Source organism: Oryctolagus cuniculus, chromosome 18 (assembly GCF_051225735.1).
Source record: "Oryctolagus cuniculus isolate XC-2025 breed Fujian yellow rabbit chromosome 18, ASM5122573v1, whole genome shotgun sequence".
In the NCBI taxonomy this organism is placed as follows: Eukaryota; Metazoa; Chordata; class Mammalia; order Lagomorpha; family Leporidae; genus Oryctolagus; species Oryctolagus cuniculus.
The window spans coordinates 20,064,155-20,083,949 of record NC_142884.1 but is presented as its reverse complement, the minus strand read 5'-3'; the positions used below and the strand labels follow the sequence as shown (position 1 = coordinate 20,083,949).

The 19,795-nt window shown below is 65.1% G+C and overlaps 1 protein-coding gene across 4 annotated transcripts; it reads right to left on the bottom strand.

Annotated features, from left to right (window-relative positions):
- Nucleotides 1-1,177: 1,177 nt before the first annotated feature.
- Nucleotides 1,178-18,975, bottom strand: GRAMD1A (GRAM domain containing 1A). 4 transcript variants are annotated; one of them, XM_051836101.2, is made up of 20 exons: nt 18,908-18,975; nt 17,963-18,253; nt 10,576-10,786; nt 10,474-10,494; nt 10,133-10,217; nt 9,934-10,037; nt 9,749-9,844; nt 9,125-9,205; nt 8,419-8,531; nt 8,118-8,271; nt 7,545-7,743; nt 6,789-6,932; nt 5,834-5,952; nt 5,601-5,743; nt 4,817-4,920; nt 4,561-4,734; nt 4,386-4,473; nt 3,322-3,429; nt 3,103-3,223; nt 1,178-1,622 (listed from the first exon to the last, which is right to left on the bottom strand). In XM_051836101.2, the coding sequence occupies exons 2-20, from the start codon at nt 18,238-18,240 to the stop codon at nt 1,530-1,532; spliced, it is 2,436 nt and encodes an 811-aa protein (XP_051692061.2). In that variant the 5' UTR covers nt 18,241-18,253; nt 18,908-18,975; the 3' UTR covers nt 1,178-1,529. The 4 variants fall into 4 exon arrangements, with proteins under 4 accessions (XP_051692061.2, XP_089176226.1, XP_051692064.1 ...); XM_089320100.1 differs by having other exon boundaries at nt 17,963-18,140; nt 18,908-18,929; XM_051836104.3 differs by lacking the exons at nt 17,963-18,253; nt 18,908-18,975 and adding an exon at nt 17,279-17,296.
- Nucleotides 18,976-19,795: the final 820 nt, after the last annotated feature.

Genomic DNA, 19,795 nt, shown 5'->3' with positions numbered 1-19,795 from the left:
CAGGGGGCTGGAGGGGTCCTGCTGACAGCCTTACAGACTGGGGCTACTGAGCACCTGCTCTGGGCTCAGGGTCATCCAAGCACTTTCTAGTACTTCACTTAGCTCCTCCAACAAGGTGGGTGTAATTACAATGTCCATTTTACAGGTATGGGAAGCTGAAGCTGAGAGTGTGGGTAACTTGCTGTGACCCCACAGCCAGAGGGTGGAGGCTGCTGGCTCTGCCCTTTGCCACTTGCGGTCCCAGTCCTCCCTCCAGGCCCCGCCCCAAGCCGCGGCTCAAGCGATCCCGGCAGCCCTGGCTTGTGAGCCAGAGTTCTCCTCTTACTGCTCACTCACCGGAACCAGCACATAGGGTGCTGGGCTCTGCCCAGACGGGGGCGTTTGCCTCTTAGTCCATTTCCTCTCCTCCAAGACAACCTCAATCTGGGAGGGCTGGCGTGGGGTGGTGACAGGGCGAGGACCGGCATCTGAAGGTAGAGACCCCAGGGGGCCCAGGCCTGGAGTCTCCGCCTCCCCGGGGGTGACCCCAGGCCTAACGTCTTCCTCTGTCTACATCATGGAGGGTAGAGGCCACTTCTGGTCTTGGCGTGGAGCTCAGCACACGGCACTGGATCCCGGGTTGCTTCCTCCCCTCCATCGTTCTGGCCCACGTGAGGCTTTTACTGAGTACTTGCTCTCATCCGGGCCCTGTTCTAACCAGCCACACCGATGAACCCCCAAGACAGCAGTTCTCGGCGTGTGGTCCCTGAGCGGGCACGGGCAGCACCCCGGGGACCCGGCGGGGAGCACCTACTGGCTCTGGAGGTGTAAAACCAGCAGCAGGCCTGGCAGGAAGCTTCCGGGAGTAGAAGCATCAGGTGACCCCGAGACACAGCTGCTGGTATTAGCCCAATGTGCAGAAGAGGTGACTGAGGCCCACAGAGGCCGGCTGTCTGCAGACTATGACTGCTGAGAGGCAGAACGGGAACCCAGGCCACATGGCACAGGGGGTTGGGGGGGGGGGTCTATCCTGGAAGCGCCCCTCTGGATTCTTGACGAGACCAAGCTGGTGGAATTCCAGATTGTTCCCAGGCCTATGGCCCCAGCAACCAGGCAGCTCCCCCTGCCCCACGCCTGTGGGATCTGCACGCAAGCGGAGGCCCCCACCCGCTCCCAGGGCCCTGCAGGCACAGCCACCGCCATTTCCAACCCTTTATTGGGGGTTCTGTCAGCCCCAAATAAATATAATACATTAAACCCAGAGCTGAGGGAGTCGTGCACCGCAGGAGGCACCCCCCCCCCCAACACTGGCCGTGTAAAATAAGTTAGTGGGGTCCTGCCGAAGGCCGGGCGGGCGACGGCGGCTGGACTCGCACACGCTGCTCTAAAGTGCATCTCGCTCCTGTGGTCCCCACGTCTGCGTGGCCCCTGGCCGGGCCGCTGCCGGGAGGGGCAGGCGGGAGGTTCCCGGCGCTCACACTGTGCCAGCAGTGGCCGCCGGGGCTGGGCTGTCTGTGTCCATCTGGGGACAGCTGCGTGGCCTGGAGACCTCAAGAGAAGCTGTCGTCGGGCTGTGGCTGGGGGTCAAACGGAGGGTCCGAGACGGCGATGCCTTGATGCAGCTTCTCCAGTGAGAACTTCATCTGTAGGGGGAGGGGAAGAGGGGGCGGTGGGGGCCGAGCCACACCCCGACCAAGGTCACTGGGGAGAAGCTGGAGCCACAGTACACACAGTTTAACTCCTCAGGGGGCAGCAAGGGGCGAAGCCCACGCCTGGGTCCCTGATGGCCTGGTTTCATGTTCCGGCTCTGCTACTTCCTGGGTGACCTTGGGCAAGTCCCGAAGGGCCTCCTCTGAAACCAGGGGTTGTGAACCAGGCGCCGCAGGATCAGTTCTGGGGCTGGACAAGCGCCTTGAGCCCGGGGTTTGTTAAGAGCTCCATGTCCTAGCCGTGACCTTGGGCGAGCTCCTTGGATGTCAGGACGCCTAAGGGCTCCCCACACTGCCATAGAACAAGGGTGTCTGTCGGAGCCCCTCCCCCAAGGCTGGCAGGAGCACCCAGCAGCTCCCAGGACCACGGTTAGGACAGCGTGGCCCCAGGGCGGGCGTCCACTGTGGCTGCCTCACCATGAATTTGCAAAGGTAAGCCATGTACCCCCGGGAAAACTGAGAAGGCAAAAAAAAAAAAAAAAAAAATGGATTCACGTGAGCCTGGGCTGACCCCGGCCTCCCTCTCTAGGGGCCTGCGGGCAGCCTTTATTCCCTCGCCACCAGTCCTGCAGGGGGCCCTCTGTGAGGGTCTCCTCTGAGCACCCTTTCTAGATGCAACGAGAGCTCTCAGGATGGGCCTCAGTGCTGGGAAGGATCTGCCCGGGCAGGACTCCAGTGGACCGCTGCAAAGGCCCCCAGGGACTGGCCAAGGCCGGACTCAGACCCCCTGCCCAGCCCCTGCCTCACCGACCACAGCTGCTGGCCTGAGTCTCCCGGGACCCGAGGGCACCTCCATGCGGGGATGTCCTGTGTATGCGGTACCTACTGTGTGTTCCATGCTGGGCTCACATATTTATCAAGCCCCTGCTGTGTGCCTGGCACCATTCCAAGTGTCAACTCCTTTGCGCAACCATCGATTGTTATCCCGTGGACAGGGGAGGTGACCAGGGCCTGCACAAGGTCCCACAGAAGATCTGACCCTGCTCTGAACAGCAGCTCTGGGTCAACCTTGGAGAACCTCTGTCCCACCCTCACACCCCACAGCCTCCCCAAGGCCACTGTGATGGGTTTGGGGGTAGGGAGAGAGGAGGCGACCCCAACAGCCAACGAGAGAGAGAGAGCGCTTTCCTTCAGATGCGGCCCGGAGCTGCAGCCCCCACCTCAGGGAAGACGTCCCGCCCCCAGCCAACCCCAGACGAGCAGAGCCAAGGCGAGACAGAGCGGCTAGATCCAGCCGCGCCTGAAGTGAGCCCGTGGGCTTTTCTCCAGGGTGTCTGCCCAAACATTCTTTTCCGGGCCGCCCCACGAGGTGGGGACTGAGAGAGGCTTCCTCAGGAGGAAACTGAGGCCTGGACTCCGGGGGTGGGGGTGGGGGTCACACAGGGCCCCGCCCCCGCTGTGCGCCGCCGCCTACCTCGTCCAGGAGCTCTACGGAAGCCCGCAGGATCTGCCTCCACTTGTGTACCTCGACGCTGTGGAACTGCTTCTGCAGGGCCAGGACCTCGGCCCACTCCGTGGCCGTCTGGGGGAACTTCCTGCAGGGACGCGGGGCCCGAGTGAGACCCTGGCCACCACCCCCGGATCTGCCCGGGGCCCCCAGCCCCCCCCCCATACACTGGGACTTCCCACTCACCCCTTGGCCAGGGCCAGGCTGTGCCAGGACTCGAAGGTGTGAGCCGTCCTCTCCAGGGACCACAGACGGTAAAAGAGGAGGGCGTTGAGGGCGATGAGGACGATGAGGCTGGGGGTGGGGTCAGAGGTCAGAGGTCAGGCGTCCTGGACCCCAGATGCTCCCCCATGCCAGACACTGAGCTCTGTACACACACACACACACACACACACACACACACCACAGCCACACCTTGAGGGGTGAGACACGCCCAGGGTCGCACAGGCCCTAGGCAGCCAAGCCAGAGCTCAGACACCTCCCTGGGAGAGTGGGGGCACAAAGAGGCTACAGCAAGGGGGTGAGATGCAGGGAGGGGCACAGGAGTAGGACGGGGGTCCTACCTCACACAGATCCTGCGGAGCAGTGAAGGGGAGACAGACAGGTGAGAGTCGGGGCGTGCTGGCTGCCCCCCACTTCCCGCCACAGGCAGCTCTGGCCCAGGCAGGCCACACGGCCCTCCTGGACTGCCCACGCTGGGAGTCTGAGGCCGGCCTGACCTTCCCCTTCCGGGCCAGCCTGGAGCCCAGGGGGCGCTCGGGTGTCCTCTGCCCCCCCCCCCCCAACGGCAGAGGCTGCCTGCTTGCCAGGCCTTGCAGGGAGCTCTCACTGGCCTCCAACGGCTTCCCCCTCCGGCCCTGAGCCCTCTGCCCGCGCCTCCCCAGTCCTGGCCCCATCTCCAGGGGCTGGGGCAGCAGTGTCTCTGCGGGGCTTCCGCATCCCCAGCAGTACCCAGCTCAGGGTGCGCACAGAGCACGTGACACGAGTTGCCGGCCTTGGTTCTCTTGTGGACCCCCAACCCCGCACCACCAGGGAACCCTACATCCTGCAGGCACCTGCTCCTGCCTGTACCCCTAGCAGGGGGGACTCCCCAGCGGTGGACCCAGCACCCGCGCTTCGGAGGGAGCTCGGCTGGTGGCCCCAGGCAGTCTCGAGCCATCCTCGTAGAGAGGCGAGCCCACGCTCTCTCCAGGAGGCCTTGCACATGCCCAGGGTCATGCAAATGGGAATCAGACTCAGGCCGTACTCACACAATGCTGATGAGAACCAGGGCGCTGGGGATGCCGGCCCCCGGGCCCTGGTCGGCGGCTGGTTCCGAGAAGCGGGAGCTAAGGGAGCCTGTGGGACAGCAGCCTGGGGTCAGCCAGGGACCGCCCAGTGTGGGCTGCCTGGGGCCGCTACCCGCCAGGACGTGCGCATGCGCACCTGAGGGGTGCAGGCCTGCCCGCGCGCCGGGGTCGGGGTCCGGGTGCTGGGGCCCGTCGCTGTGACCCCTCCAGCTCAGGGGTCGCTTCCGCCTCCGTAGGCCGGGCAGCAGCCCCCGGGCCTCCTTCCCGCCCTCCTCCAGGGTCAGCTTCTCGGCCTTGGACAGTTCTCGCTCTGTGGACAGCAGAGAGGGCTCGCAGGCGGGCGCCTGGCCAGGCTGGAGCCCGGTCCCGCCCGGCAGGCCGCCGCGCCCTACCCAGGTGATGGAAGTAGTCCTCGATGCCGCTCCAGGAGTTCTTCTCGATGAGGGACTTCACCAGGCTCCAGGGCTGCTTGCGGTAGCGGATCTCGGAGGACACGCTGGGCGGGAGACAGGAGCTGGCTGTAGCCTCCCCGGCCCCACCCCACAGCGGCTTCCTTGCAGCCTCACCCACCCCCTCCAGCCCCTCCCCAGCTCAGCCAAGGGCAGCGCCCGCTGTCCATGACCCCTCACCCCTGCACCGTCACCTGTGATCCAGGCTCCCCACTTACAATCTCCCCAGAAGCTGAGCTCGCGCGCCCTCACCAGCACCACAGCCCAGCCTCCCCTCCTCTGCCTGGACATCCCAGCTGCCTCCTTCCCGGCCGCCATCTCCCAGCCCTGCCCCCACAGGCTGCAGCCAAACAGAGCCCGAGATCAAAGCCCTCCCGCCCGCTTCCCAGCTGTGCCGGGGCTGCAGAGGGCCCCCCAGCCCCGCCCCACGCGGTGCCCTAGTCCTTATTGCCACGGCACGCCCTGCACCGGCACCAGTGCTAACTGGTTCCCCAGCAGAACACGAGCTCCCCAGGGACAGGGTCTGTCTGGTCTCCCCCAGCGCTGGGCGCCCACAAGATGCTTGGCAGCCGATGAACGCGTGTTCACTCGCACCAGGGGTCCCTCCCTCTCTCCCGGTTCAACACCGCCCTCTGCGGGGATGAGGAGGGGAGGGGTCCCAGAGTCCAGGGGCCCCGCACTTCCGCTCTTGGGGTGGGGGGTGGGGCGAGGGGCGGGCGCGGCTCACCGGAGCCGGGCCTTGTTCCGGGCCAGGCCCAGGATGCAGTAGCGGTGGGCGGTGTGGAAGTAGTCCTGGTAGGGGATGCCGTGAGTTAGCACCTCTGAGTCCACCACGCAGCCGCCAGCCTGCGGGCCGCGCCGGAACAGCGTCTGTGGGGCGAGGGCAGAGGGGTCAGGACCTCCCGCGCCGCAGTCCTACCTGCCTGCCCTCCCTCCCCGACCCGGCCCCGCCCGGCCCACCTGTGTCTCCACCACAGAGGCGCTCTTGGGGCCCAGCGGGTTGCTGATGGGGATGGTGTAAGTCAGCACCCGGCGCTGGTGGCACTTGCTGTCCCCGCTCCAGGGGCTCAGGGTCACGTCTGGGGGCGGACGGGAGGAGCAGAGTGAGGTGGCCGTTCCCCAGTGCTGTGCCCGCGTGCTGCGGTTTCCACTCTCTGGGGCGTGCGTCCCAGACCCCACCTCTGGTCCCGCCTTGCCCTCTGCACCACCTGCCTGCCAGGAGCCTGAAACCTGAGATGCAGCCTCAGTTTCCCCCCTTGGGACCAGTCCTGGCTCCGCTCCTGAGCACCAGACCCAGGGACCTGCCACCCCCCCCACACTTTACCTGGAAGCCCCCAGCTTCCCCTCGCTTCCCGGCCCCACATGCGCATTGCTATCTCCCTAGACCTGCCCCTCTGAGACCCTCTCCCAGGGATGGCCCCACTGGAGCCCTGGCCCTACCTCCCCTGCTGTCGGCTGCTCCCAGCTCTCCTGAGCGCTCCCACCCCCACCCCCGCCCCGGGGTGCCTGGCCTTGGTCTCCACATCTGGTTCAGAAGTAGCTTGGTGAAGCCTGACCCTAAGCCTTTTCTTTCTAGAATATTCTATGGCTTCCAGGACACCAAGCACTCTTGCTTTTCCAATTGGTCCCTCTGCTGCTTCCGCACCAGGGCTGCAGCCTCACCCACAGCACGCTACAGGGCTGGCCCCAAGGGGCCTCTCCAGCGTCTGCCTCCAGCCCCAGGGCCTTTGCACGCCTACTGCTCCTCTGCACACCCGCTGCTCCTCTGCACACCCCCTCCCGTTGCTCAGTGGGACTGTCACCATGGGCCCCGGCACTGAAGCAAGCTCGGAACCCCACCCTCCCAGCAGGGAAGAGGCAGCGCCACGCCCCTCAGCAGTGCCCTGGGCCCCTCTGCCAGGCCCCGCCCCCTGACCTGTGAACTTGCACTGCTGCAGGAAGCCCTGGAGAAAGGGCGAGTCTGAGAACAGCATCTGCTGCAGCCGCTCAGCACCCACGTGGAAGACGGAGTTGATGAGGAGCCGGCCCGAGAGGTCGGGCAGCAGGGCGGCCAGGTCGGCTGGGGGCCAGCAAGGGACGGGCGTTGGCGGTGGAGGGGCAGACCCGGCTCCCCGCCACCCGCCAGGGCCCAGCCACCGGCGCCACGGCCCGGCTCTGGGAGCTGCACACACCCCCAGGCCCAGCCAATGGGAGTCGCGGTGATGACGGGGTGGGCGTGAGCGCCTTTGCGGCTCTCAGGCACTGATTGGCTCATTCTCCAAGTCGGACCAATAGCAGCCAAGCCCGGGGCGGCTGCCGCAGGCACTGGGAGAAGCTTGCTAGGTCGGTGCTAGGTGTGCCTGGGGCCAGGCTGTGGCCTCTCAGCCTGACACAGGTGCAGCACCCATTTACACGTGGCAACGCTACAACCCCATTGTCACGGCTAACATCAAGGACAAGGACCAGAGAGGCGACTGGGATTTGAACCCAGGCCCCTGCCCTCCCAGGTCTGCATTTTATTCACCCTGGCAGCTGTGTGCCTGACAGTTTGGCAGACTTCCACCTGGGTGGCTGGGGTTGGACAAGTCCCCCCCGCCCCGGCCCCAGCCTTTGGGGTTTCAGCCTCCCGAGCCGGCGGAGGGAGTGACGTCACTGGTGTGAGCGACGTCATCGGTAATGGAAGCAGCCTCACCTTCCTCCCCGGTGGATGAGGAGGAGTTACTGGTGTCCGTCAGGAGCTCCTCACTGGGCAGCAGGTCCAAGGGGCCCAGGGAGGCAGGCCCGTTGGGCGGGGTGGGCTCTGTGCTCGGGGGTTCCGCCAGCGGAGTGGCAGTCTGGCTGGACGGGGCGTCTGGCTGGCTGTCCGTCGGCTCTTCCTTGTCCTCCTCTGCCTGCAGAGAGAGGCCTCATCCAGCCTTGCCCACCTGCGTCCCGGCCGAGGGCCCTGTGCCTCCCCGGGCAGGGACTCACAGCTGAGCCCACCGGGTGAGGGCTCCCCTCGGTCCCTACCTCGCCTCTCATTTTAGATACTTGCATGTGAGGCTTTCTTGCCTGCCCTGGCTGTCTGTCCTGTGCGTACCGCATCCATCGCCCCACCTCCTGCCCCTTTTGCTTCTTCACTCGGCCCATCTCTGACCTGTTCCTCCACCCCCCACCCTCCTCACCCCCCAGCCCACTCCCTGCCCCCCCGCCCACCTCCCCTCCTGCTCACAACCTTCTGTCTGTCCCCGTCTCCCGCTCTGGCCCCAGCATCCTCTCTGCTCACCCCATGGTCGGCATCGCTGCTGGCGTGGGAAAGGTTGGGGGTGACGCGGCCTCGGCGCGAACCCACAGGGCTTGGTTCCTGGCTGCGGTCAGCAGCCCCTGTGGTCGGGGCGATGTCGCTCAGGGCAATCACATCTCCCACCTCCTTGGGGCTGCTGTAGAAAGGACATGGAAGCCCTGCTGGATGCTTGCAACCCCCCCCAACCTTCCAGGGTCTCCCAGACCTTGGACACCCACCTCAGTCCACCCAGCACTGCAGGCAGCCCCTCCGGCTCTCCTCCGACCCCCAGCCTCTGACTCACCCGAGACCGTTCAGCTGCAAGGGGCAGACGTAGTCCTCGTCCTCGCTGGTGAGGCCCAGCTCCGAGCCGTAGCACTGATGCACCAGGTGCCAGAGCTCACGGGGACTCAGCGTCTGGGCACGCAGGGGGTAGGGTTGGCCTCACTCCAGCAGGTGCCACACCAGCCCTGAGCCGCAGCAGTTCCTCTGGCTACCACCAGGGGGCAGCCTGAGCATGACTTCTAGCGCCAGATCCAGTGCCCCCTCGCTACCCATCTGCTAGGAAGCCCCCTCCAGGCCTTGTGTCTGGGGCCTGACCTCCTGCACTGTTCCTCTCTCAGGCTCCTGAATGGGGTCCTCCGGCATTTTTGCTCCTGGGAACAGCCATGGCTGGAGCTACCCCTAGGGATAAGAGCCCCGACACGGCAGGACACGGGGCAGCATGGTACAGCTGGAGGAGCGGAGCCATGGCCGGCGGTGGCAGACCCGTGCAATGACGTCCTTCCTCCCTGTTTCCACCTGGGGGGGGGGGACCCTTGCCCCAGCGCCGGGGTTCACACCAATTCTCTGCCACGGACTCTGCTCAGGGGTCTGGGGCGGGAACCCTTGCCTGCCCCCTGGTGGCGGCTATGTAGGAAGCTGCAGGTGCACAGGACCTGGTGCCCACAAAGAGCCGGGGGCCCCAGGGGGCCACTCCTCGCCCCAGCCCAGGCCTCACCCAAGGCTACCTTTTCCAGAAGCGCGTTCTGCCAGAGGCGGAAGATGAGGAGGAAGCAGCGGTCCCGGGCCCCAAAGGAGGTGAAGAAATGCTGTAGGGGAGAGAGGGGCATGGGCGGGCAGCTCCGTCCTCGGCCCCCAGCTACCTGACCCCTCTGTTCACTCCTCCCTGCATTCATTCTGCACCACGCGGATCCCGTGCCAGCCCTGAGCAGAGGGACGCCGGCCGGGGTCGCCGTGGTGACACTGTGGACAGTCCCAGGCAGGGTCAGCCTGTGGTGGGTGGGGCTGCGATGCGGGGAGCCCTGGGCCCTGTCCTGGAGGTGACCCGCTGATCCACGCCCGGCCAGCGATACACAAAGAGACGTGTGCTGAGAAGTCCTGCTCCCCACTGCCCTGCCCCTTCCTCAGGGGTGACTTGGCCATCCTGTGACCACCAATCAGCATCCCGGGATGGGGGGGGTGTCGTGAGGGACGGGGAATCAGGACCCGGACACCAGGAGAATCTGATCGGTGTCCGTCCCGAGCAGAGTCTGGCAAAGCCGAGACACAGAGCAGGTGACAGCCCCAAGAGCAGCCCAGGGCGGGCCCCCGGGAGGGAGGAGGCGGGGTCAGTGCGGGCCCCTCCAGCCCACCTTCTCGCTCTCCGTACAGATCTGGATGGCGTTGGGGATCAGCTTGGCCGTCTTCTCCTTCTTCAGACACGTCACCTCCTTCAGCTGGATGGAAATCTATGGGCGCAGGGAGAGGTCAGAGCGGCCGGAGCCCGGTCCACCCCGCCACACCGGCGCCGCCCCGCCACACCCGCTCCGCCCCGCACCGTGGTCTCCCAGCGGAAGATGTTGCTGTAGAAGCAGATCCAGTTCTCAGAGAGATAGAGGCGGCCCTGGAGGAGGATCTCGCGCTGCAGGGCGCAGGAGTAATCTGAGAGCGAGGGGACAGACATGGGACACCCGAGTCAGCGGGCAGCAGCGCTGGGGGGCAGGGGGCCGCGGGTGGGCCTGGGGCGCCGCCCTCACCCACGATGAGCCGCTCGGCCTCCGGCAGCTTGCTGAACAGTTTCCGGAAGTCCTCGTTGCGCTGCTTGTAGGTGGGGCTCAGCATCTGCGGGGAGGGCACGCATGGGGGGCGGGGCGCACTGCAGCCCCGCCCCCACAAGCCCCGCCCCGGCGGCTCAGTGTCCAGCCCGCAGCATTGCTGCCCCTTCAGCCTCACCAAGTGGGGACAAAGAAGGGGCTCACGCAGCACCCGACAGCAGCACAGGGCAGGACAGGACCCCAGGTCTGCTCATCTCAGCTCGGCCCGCACCTGTCCCGGTCTCTCCCCCAGCCCCCAGCGCGCCCCCTCGCCCAACACTTACACTGTACCAGCTCTGCATCTTCTACAAGAGACAGAACGAGAGGCGGGGTGAGTGCCTGACCAGGCCGCCAGTCCTCCCAGCCCCGGGCGCGCCGGCCCCCACCTTGCTGTTGCGGATGAAGTTCCGGCTGCCCAGGCTCTGGGTGCTGGGGGTCCCGGGCACTCCGCCCTTCTCCGAGGAGCTGTCCGACCCCTTCTCCACCATGGTGCCTGCTTCGGGCTCGGGCGGCGGCCGACTCGGGGGCAGGAGCTGCAGGCGCTTCCGCAGAGATGGAGAACTGCTTGGGGTGCTCCGGCCTGAGTGGGGGGTGGTGCTGGGGGCAGGGAGAGGATGGGGGCTGTTATAGGGGAAAACAGGCTGAGGTCTGGGTCAGGACCATTTCTCAAGGCCCACCTATCGGCCCGTCGATCCTCATCTGTCCGTCTGTCCATCCACTCACACATGCCTCTGGCCACTCATCCCATCCACCCTACCCACCCGTCCCAGCCAACACCGGCTCACCCATCTCTACCCATCATCCACCCACACACCCCGTCCACCTGCCCAGCCACCCACTCTGCGTCCCAGCCCAGCAGTGGAACCCACAGTACGTGTCCAAAGGGCTCTGCGCCTTGGTCACCTCATCTGTAACCCAGGGATGGTGAACACGGGGCCTCAGCTAGTTGTTTTCAGGGTTAAACGAATCAACCCTTGGGGAGTCCTTCTGGTAGGGCCTGGCATGCAGCGAGGCTCCGTGATACCCGCCGCGGTTTATGAGCTCATTCCATCACTCACACCATGAACACGCACTGAGTAGCGGCTTCCCACTTAGTTGTCCGAGAAATTAAAAAAAAAAAAAAAAAAAAAAACACCTCAGCTTCTCTGTTGTTTCTTTTCCCACTTCTCGTTTCCAACCTAATCCCATCAACTTCGAGATCTATTCCCATTACTCTTATTACGCCCACTTCTTCCCGCCCCAGCTCCGTCCCCTCCCACCTGGCCCCTCCTCCCTGCTCCTGTCCCCCCCCCCCACCCCCGCCCGGCTGCTTCCCACCTGCAGCCCGAGGGGAGCCTGAGTTGGGTCACGTCCTCCAGGCCCAGAGCTCTGTCCTGGACTGCACCTTGCTCCAGCTAAAAGCTAATGGATGTCCTAGGACTGGGACCCCCCCCACCCCCAACGCCATGCCCTGCCCCCTCCACTCCACTCCAGCCGTCCCTGCTGGACATGGAGCCTCCCCAGCTTCCATCCCAGGCCAAGGGCTCTGCATTTGCGGAACGTCCACCCACGCCCCGGCATAAGCGGCTCTTATTCACTTCCAACGCTCCTCCCTCCTGGTCACACCCCACACTCTGTGAACTCGTCCTGTCAGCTTATTCACTCTGCTTATTTCCTGCCTCAGACCGAGCACTACAGGAGGTCTTGGTGGCCACCGTGTCCCCAGCACCCCGGGTTGCAGGCGGCACGTGGCAAGTGCACAATTAAACGTCAGTGACGCAAGTGAGCCCGAGCAGAGGCTCCTGCCCCTGGCGAGCTGAACAAACAGAACACTCCGGTGAGTGTACAAACACCAAGTGCAATCAGGGCCGCGGGCCGGCTGGCGGAAGCTTTGGAGGGACAGCCAGTGTTGACTCCTTATCAGGAACTGTGTATGATTAATTTTATTGTTCTGCAAACACCCCTGCGCACTCGATGCTATCGTCCCTGCCGCCATGGAGGAGGAAGCTGAACCAGGAACCAGTCGCTAGAGGACGCGTGGCCGGCTTACTGCAGGGCGGAATTCCAGTGCCGGGCCCCACATCCACCCTGGGGTGCGGGTGGGACTCCCCCAGCCACTCAGGGCGCCCTGAGCTGGTCTCTCTCGCCTCCAAGCCTCAGCATCGGCCGTTCCTAGGCCCACGCCATCTTCTCTTCTTCTTTGCCTTGCAGATTCTTCCACGTTCTTCAAGACTCTTGCTCCCACGGCCCCTCCCTTCTCCGTGGCCCCCCGACAGCACACATGCCAGCCCTGGTGACTCTGGCTGCCTCTGGTTCACAACGGGTCCGCTTCGTGCACACGTCTGTGGGCTCCCAGCTGGCAAGCCTTGGTGTCGTCGTGGTCACCGCCCTGTGCCCTGCCCTGCTCTGGACACAGTGCAGCTCCTTTGCCTAACATGAGGGTACTTCAAAAAAAAAAAAGCTCTTGGAAAATGGAATTGAAAGATAAGTTTATTTTGGTGCAAAAAAACCTTTCAAATCCATGATTGCGAGGGAGTCTTCAAAAAGTTTATGAAAAATGCAGATGATGTGTACATGGCAACATTTTTAAGCAAAAATAAATGCATCCCTTCAATTCCATTTTCCCAAGAACTTTTGCAAAGTACTTGCTTACTTAGAAAACCAACTTGCAGAACCAAATAAATGAAGGCAAAAACTGAACCAATGATGGCGGGAGCCGCTGCTACTCCCAGGAGCCACCACAGCGGCTCAGCTTCCTCCCTGCCCCCACTGCCTGCTCGCCACCTGCAGCCAGGCTCTGCCCTCCATGGCCGCACCTCCCTCCAATAAAATAAAAAAGTCGAGGCAGGGCTAGTCCTTCTCCAGCACACCCTCTGCTCTGGCTCTTGTCCTGAGTGTCCCCTCCGCCCCCAATGCTCTCCCTCCCACATGTCCACGGGGCTCCCTTAGGCCTCCAGGTCTCAGAGGGGACTCCCCCAGCACCCACTCGCCCCTTCCTCCTTCTCTGCGGGCTCCCCTGGGCCCCTCTGTACCCCCTTGGTTCTCCCTGCGGGGAGTGGCCCCAGCACCTAGCATGGGGCCGGCATCTGCTGCTGAGATGAGAAGGAATGACAGACTTCCTCCCGGCCCCGCCCAGAGCTTGTGCTCCCCGAGGTGTGCACCTTGCGGCCTGGCACTAGCAGCTCTGGAGGGGGCAGCAGCAAGGGGCCTGGGCCCCAGGGGCCTGGCCGGCTTCCAGGCTCCACGTTGTCACTTCCTCCCGGTGTGACCTTGGCCCAGTATTTGGACGGGCTCGTGCCTCAGTTTCCTCGTGTGTGCAATGGGACTACTAACGGTACCCAGCTCGCGGGGTTGCTCGGAGGGGAAAGGGAGGTGAGAGACCCGAAGCTCGGGGCCTAGCAGGTGCCCTGCAGGGATGGGTGGACAGAAGTGATGACCGGGCAAGTGGCCGGGCCACCTTCCCAGCCATGCGGAGCCAGCTACCATGCCGAGCCTTCCCGGGCCCCAAGCGACCTCAGCAGCCATGATCAGCCTCCGTGTACTGCCTGCCCCCTAACTCCAGTCGTGCACTGTCTAAAGGCCCAGGCCCTGGCCCTGGGGACGCAGCAGCAAGCACCATGGGTGCAGTCCCCCGCCTGCAGGGTGGCAGACACAGACAGCCGGGAAGGAAACCCGGAAATGAGGGTGCTGACCACAGACAGCGGCCGGCGCAGCAAAGCAGCGCCACTCGGCCAGCAGCAGCCGCAGGAGGAAGCTGCTCCTACTGCACGTTCGGGGACCCACCCCGCCCCCCATGGCCCAGGTCAGAACCTGATGCCCGTGCCAGTTTGGGGACCACAGAGATAAAGGATGGACGTGGCTGCTGAAGTCCGAGTCAGCCAGGGCCTCGCTGGGCAAGGCTCGCGTGGGCTGAGCTCTGGGGACAAAGGACAGCTCTGGCAGAGTGGGAGAAGTCCGTTCTGGGGCAGGAACATCAAGTTCAGGGCAGGGCCGGGCCTGGCAGGGCTGAAGAGGAGCAAGGTGGCTGTGGGGGCTGCAGGAGGAGCGCAGGGCAGAGGAGTGTGGGCTTCACTCGGGGCCCAAGCAGGGGTGCACTGCAGCCTCCCTGGCCTCCCACACACCTGCCCAGCTCGTCTGAAGCCACAGTCTGCAGCAGGAAGCCTGAGGCCAGGGTCAAGCCCAGGGACAGAGCAGGGCTCGCACCCCTGGTTCTTGCAGGACAAAGGGGAAGTGCTCTAAGCCCTGGGGCTGCCGGACCTACCAGCCGGCTGCAGCCCAGTGAGGGGAGGAGCCCAAGTGGCTGCAGAACCGTTATGGGGGGTGGGGACTCAGTAAGAGATGGGGTTCTTGCACTGCAGACCCCCCCCTTCCTGGCCCTTCACCCACAGCTGCCTCGGGGCGGGCAGACAGACAGACAGACACACACACAGCTCCTGAGGGTCACAGAAGCCCAGAGAACCCCAGATAAAATACACGCACACACGGGCCCACCCCAGTCTCAGCGGACAATGGCAGGCAACTCACAGACACAAAGGGAGGCACACACAGAAAACACAGCCCCCCCCCCCCGTGGGGGCAGGGGAGGGCACCAGCGACCAGGTCAGCCCACACATGCCCAGGGTCCCTCTGCCCCCTTGGGGTCCACCATCTGGTGCGGAAGACAAAGCAGGAGCCAGTGCTGCAGCGGCGGGGAGGCGGTGGGAACCCTGCCACCCAGCCGTGAAGGGCTCGGAGCACCAGGGAGCTGTGCACACACCTGGAAGGCACAGCGGCCAGGTAACGGACCGGAACCGAGCACCAACATCATTACAAGCCCTCCCCGGGGCCAAAGGTCAGTAATTACTGCGGCCTCCACAGTCAAGCACCCAAGCACCGGGCAGGTTGTGGGGGGGGGGGGCAGGCTCACAGCCACGAGGGGCCTCTCTCTCACACACAAAGAAAGTGGCAGAGGGTCTCGCGGCGGCCCACACCCGGCAGCCTCACAAGGGATACACACAGAAATGGAAACCCCGGGAGCCAGAGCCACACACACACACGGCGCCTGGGACACACACAGATAACTCAACGTTTGCACACGAGGCTAACCTAGAGTTTCAAAAACCAATTACAGGCGCACACCCGGACACACCGCAAAGTCACAGCTGGACACGGACTGGTAACTTACACCCGGAGCCACAGGCGGAACTGGAGGTGACCGCGTGCGTGCACACACACACACACACACACACACAGTCACCGAGGGCCACAGCCGCTACACACCCCCACATGGAACCAGCCACACACGCAGGGAGATACAGGAGACACAGGCACACAACCCCAGAGGGTGGGGGGCACGATCAGACACTCGCTGAGGGTGGCAGAGCCGCGGAAGGCAGCAGAGGGGGCCTGCACACGCGCACGGACCCGCACTGCTGTACACAGGGACACACACGTCCAGCTGGAAACGCACTCGGGCACGCGGCCCTTGGGCCACGCAGGAGCCCCGCCCCCCGCAGCCCAGACCCACCAGGCCGGCGGGAGAGGGCCCAGCCGGCGGGGTGCTCGCCGACTTCCCCGCATCCCGGGCCGGCCTCCCAGGCAGAGGCCAGCAGTGCCTGCGCGCCCTCCCCGCAGGCGGCGCTGCCCGCAAGAGGAGCCCCCCGCCCGGCCCAGCCAGCCAGACCCCCGCCACCGCCACCCAGCGCCTCGCGGGCCCGCAAAGGCGACCCCCTCGGAGTCGCCCCTCGGGGGTTGCGCCCCAGGTGCCCCGCGCCGGCAGCCCAGACCTAGGCCCACGTGCGCCAGCGCGGGACCCAGCTCGGCCGCGCCGCCCCGCAGCCGCGCAGGCGCCCCCTCCCCGGCGCCCGGCCCTCAGCCCCCCGACGCCGGCGGCCCCGGTTCTTACTCGAACATGGATGCGGCGCGGTGGCGCCCCGGCCGCAGGGCAGGGCAGGGCAGGGCAGGGCAGGGCCCGGCTGCGCGGGGCTGGGCTGCGCTGGGCGTCCCCGCAGGGCACCGGCCTCGCCTTCCGCGGCCGCCGCCCCCACCCGACCCCGCCGGCCGCACAAAAGGCCGGAGCCGCGGAGGCCGCCGCGGCGTCAGCGACTCCCCTTCCTCTCCCCGCCCCGCGCGTCACGGCGCCGCCCCCGCCCGCAGCAGCGCGCCCAGGGCGGCCGCGGCCTAGACGCCGACCGCCGGGCTGCGGGCCGAGCAGGCGCCGGAGACGCGGAGCCGGCGCGCACCAGGCTCCCGGGCCCTCCAGGAGACCCCCGCGAGGTTGGCGGCGGCGGGGACTGACCCCAGGCGTTGGGGCGCCCGGAGCTGGCGGGAAGGGATTTGGGGGTGCCGGGCCCGAGAGGATCCCGAGGCCTGGAACGTCCAGCCCTGGCAGCCAGACGGCGTCAGAATCCAGCACCCCCTTGGCTGTTGTCTGTGCCAGTCTCCCCGGGCCACCGCGCAGGGCCGCGCTGGCGGGTGGGAAGGGGCTGCTGGGTGGCCTGGGGCCTGGTGGCTACGCAGTTGGGTGCCGCCCCCCTGCTCGGTGGCCGGGGCCCGTGGCCACTTGTGCGAGCCCAGGCACATGGGTCGTGGCCACTTGTGGGAGCCGCTGGCTCCTTGCCCGGCCCCTGGGGTCTTGAGGCCCACCTCATAGCTCCTAGGTAGGCTGCCCCATTCCCATCGCGCCCTGGAGGGTGGCGGGCCCACGTGTCTGTCCCCCACCCTTCTCTTCCCCTCACACCTGCAGAATCTAAAACTCTTCCCGGCCCCCAGCCTCGCTGGACTCCCCCTGGCCTGGCCGGGCCTCCTTCCTTTCCCCGGTCTACTGCTCCCCTCCCCGCCCCCACAGCCTGTTCCCCACCTGCATCCACCCTCAGGCTCCGGCCAGCCTTCCCCCAGCTCCTCCTCTGTCCCCGGCTCCCTTTGTATTTCCCCTTGCCTGTGTCTGCTTTTGAGATACCTTGACATTTCCGAGCAGGGCGTATCAATTTCACACGCGAGGACCAGGATGTTGGGGGGGGGAGGGGCAGAGGCAGATATATCTCTTTTGTAAAGACAGAAACCATCAGAGCCACAGCCCACGGCCCCTTTTCTCCATGCTCCAACCCCCTTGCTGTCCCTGTGTAGCTTTACCGTGGGCTCTTGGGTCCGTGTGCTAACTCCAGGATGCACCTGCCAGCCCTGCAGCCCGCCTCACAGGTCTTTCAGAAAGATCTGCCACCAGACTCCTGCTGGATCATTCTGCGGCTCGCTTTTCTCGGTCACCACGGGGTCTGAGGTTCTGGAGCTCAAACTCTAGTCCTAGGGCGTCCGCTGCTGCTGGAGCCCACCACCCCGGCTGCTTCTTGTTCTGTCCTCGTTGGGCCTGTGACCCCGAACGACCCAGTTCCTGTCTGCCTGGGCCAGAGGCTGTGTTGTGTTTTGCTTGCCTGTGAGCTACGGCAGGAAATGCTTTTTATCCCAGCCCACACTTCAACATGTACGTCACGCCGTGTTGCTTGCAGGAAACCGCACGGCCCCGCCATGCCTTGCCCGGGCTGCTGTTTTCAACTCTGTCCTGTTTCAGTTTGGAGACCAAGCGCTCCTTGCGCGGGGTCCTGACCCACAGTGAGCGGGCCAAAGGCTGACTCATGGTCACCGCTACCCACGCACTCTCTCCTCGCTGCTGGTTTGCTGTGCTGCCACTCAGGCCCCCGTGGGGTGAGGCCACACGATATCCAACCTGCAGCCGGCTCGCCTGGACACGGAGAGCCCATCCAGGAGTCTGAGCTCCCAAAGAGAGACCCCCGCCTCTCCCGCCCCCTGCCCTGGTCTCACCTGTCCTGGGACAGGCTGTCCAGGTCCGAGCTGCTCAGCCGCCCCGAGCGTCGCAGGGCCGGCGTGCAGGGGGGCGACTCCCCGTCACTGGATGGCGTGACGTGTATGGAGGGCACCTCCAGGAACCTCCAGGGCCCAGGGTCCAGGCCGGCGGTCGCGCCATCCTGTGGCTGCCGCTCTGCAGGGATGACAGGTGGGTCCCGGATGCTGCTCTGGTCCCCTGGGGGCTCCCAGGGCAGTGGGGGCAGGAGCTCGGCCTTAGGGAGGGGCTCAGCCATAGTGGTGTGGACGCTGGGGGAGAAAGGCGAAGGTAAGAGGCCCTTGTCCAAGTCCCTGTCAGCTCGCTGGTGATAAGCACGGTGTGGGAGGGAGCGAGGTCCGAGCGGAGGCCCCCTTCCGCCAGCACCCTCCTGGTAACTGCAGATCCCGGTACAGCATCCTTGGATGGCTGGGCAGGCCCAGCCCGGGACCTGCACACAGTAAGCGCTCACTCCCTGGCTGCTGCTATCCCTGGGCTCGTGGTGCCCTGGGCATTCTGTATACCCCCACCCAAGCCCAGCGTGCCCTCCACACGCAGGCCTGCGGGAGGCTGCTCAGGCTCGCAGACAGGCAGAGTCCCGGATTGGCTTCCCTGTGTGCTGGGCACTTGCTGCTCCCAAGACAAAGGGAGGGTGCCTGCTGCCGCCACCATCGCCACCTCCTCGGCCTGTAAGGAAGCCAGGCCAGCTCTGGTGGCTGTGGAAGTGGTGTTGGTGACCACTTGGGTCCGGGGAGGCCCAGCCAGAGCCCATCTGTCTGTCCTTTGTTAGAACAGCAAGGGCTTCTTGGTACCCAGCTGCCTGGAGGCTAAGGAAGCAGGGCCTGGGAGACCTGGGGAGAGTCCCTGTGGTGTGGGGGTGACCCTGAGCTTGGGAGCCAGGCCCCCTGGGGCCCCGACAGCCCTACCTTAACGGCTTCCACTGCGGTAAGCATGGAGACCAGGCCCTGCCTTGCCCCGTGGCGTCCTGACCTTCAGGCCGGGGCGCATGCGTGGCTGGAGTCGTGTTACCCTCTGGCCAGCTGCTCCTGGGAGAAGGGACAGCGAGGGTGGGGATGAGGTGTGCGGCCAGCAGGAGGCTGCAGAGCCACCCCTCCTGCCCCCCTGGACTGCCCAGTGGAGATGAGGGCTTCTCCCGCGGTGCCCTGCCCAAGGCGGCCCTGTCTGCCCAGAACGGCTCCTCCAAGTTCGGAGATCACCCCCAGGTGGCCCGGTTCCGGTCCTCATCTTCCCACCTTGTTCTCGGCAGCCCTGACCAGGGAGGCAGTGCCTGGTCTGTGGAAGCCAGCGTGGCCCTCGGCTGAGGGCGGGCACTGTCCCTTGCTCCTCCATGTTTGTCACACTCGTGTGAGGGTTGACACACACTGAAGAGTGCCTAGATCAGCTATGATGTCTAACAGCAGAGTGAGCCCCGGGAACCCCAGCCCCGGTAGGAGCCCCGGGCCTGCCTCTGGGCCCTCGCCAGCCCCCACTGCCTCCGCTCCCCGAAGTCTCCGTCACCCTCCTCTTGACAACTTTTCCCTTATATGTTTTTTGTTTGTTTGCTTTTTCTTTTTTTAATTTTTTTCTTTTTTTCCCCTTTTAATACTTTTTATCGCATTGGTGTGCATCCCTAAACAATATTATTTTGTTTTTTTTTTAAAGGTTTTATTTTATTTTTGACAGGCAGAGTGGACAGTGAGAGAGAGAGACAGAGAGAAAGGTCCTCCTTTGCTGTTGGTTCACCCTCCAATGGCCGCCACAGCAGACGCACCGCGCTGATCTGAAGCAAGGAGCCAGGTGCTTCTCCTGGTCTC

Coding starts and splice junctions, on each gene's coding strand:
- GRAMD1A (XM_051836101.2), bottom strand. CDS start 18,240: ATGGCTGAGCCCCTCCCTAAGGCCGAGCTCCTGCCCCCACTGCCCTGG. Junction 9,206..9,748: donor TCTGTACGGAGAGCGAGAAG/GTGGGCTGGAGG, acceptor TCTCCCCTACAG/CATTTCTTCACCTCCTTTGG. Junction 3,224..3,321: donor AGCCTGGCCCTGGCCAAGGG/GTGAGTGGGAAG, acceptor GCGTCCCTGCAG/GAAGTTCCCCCAGACGGCCA.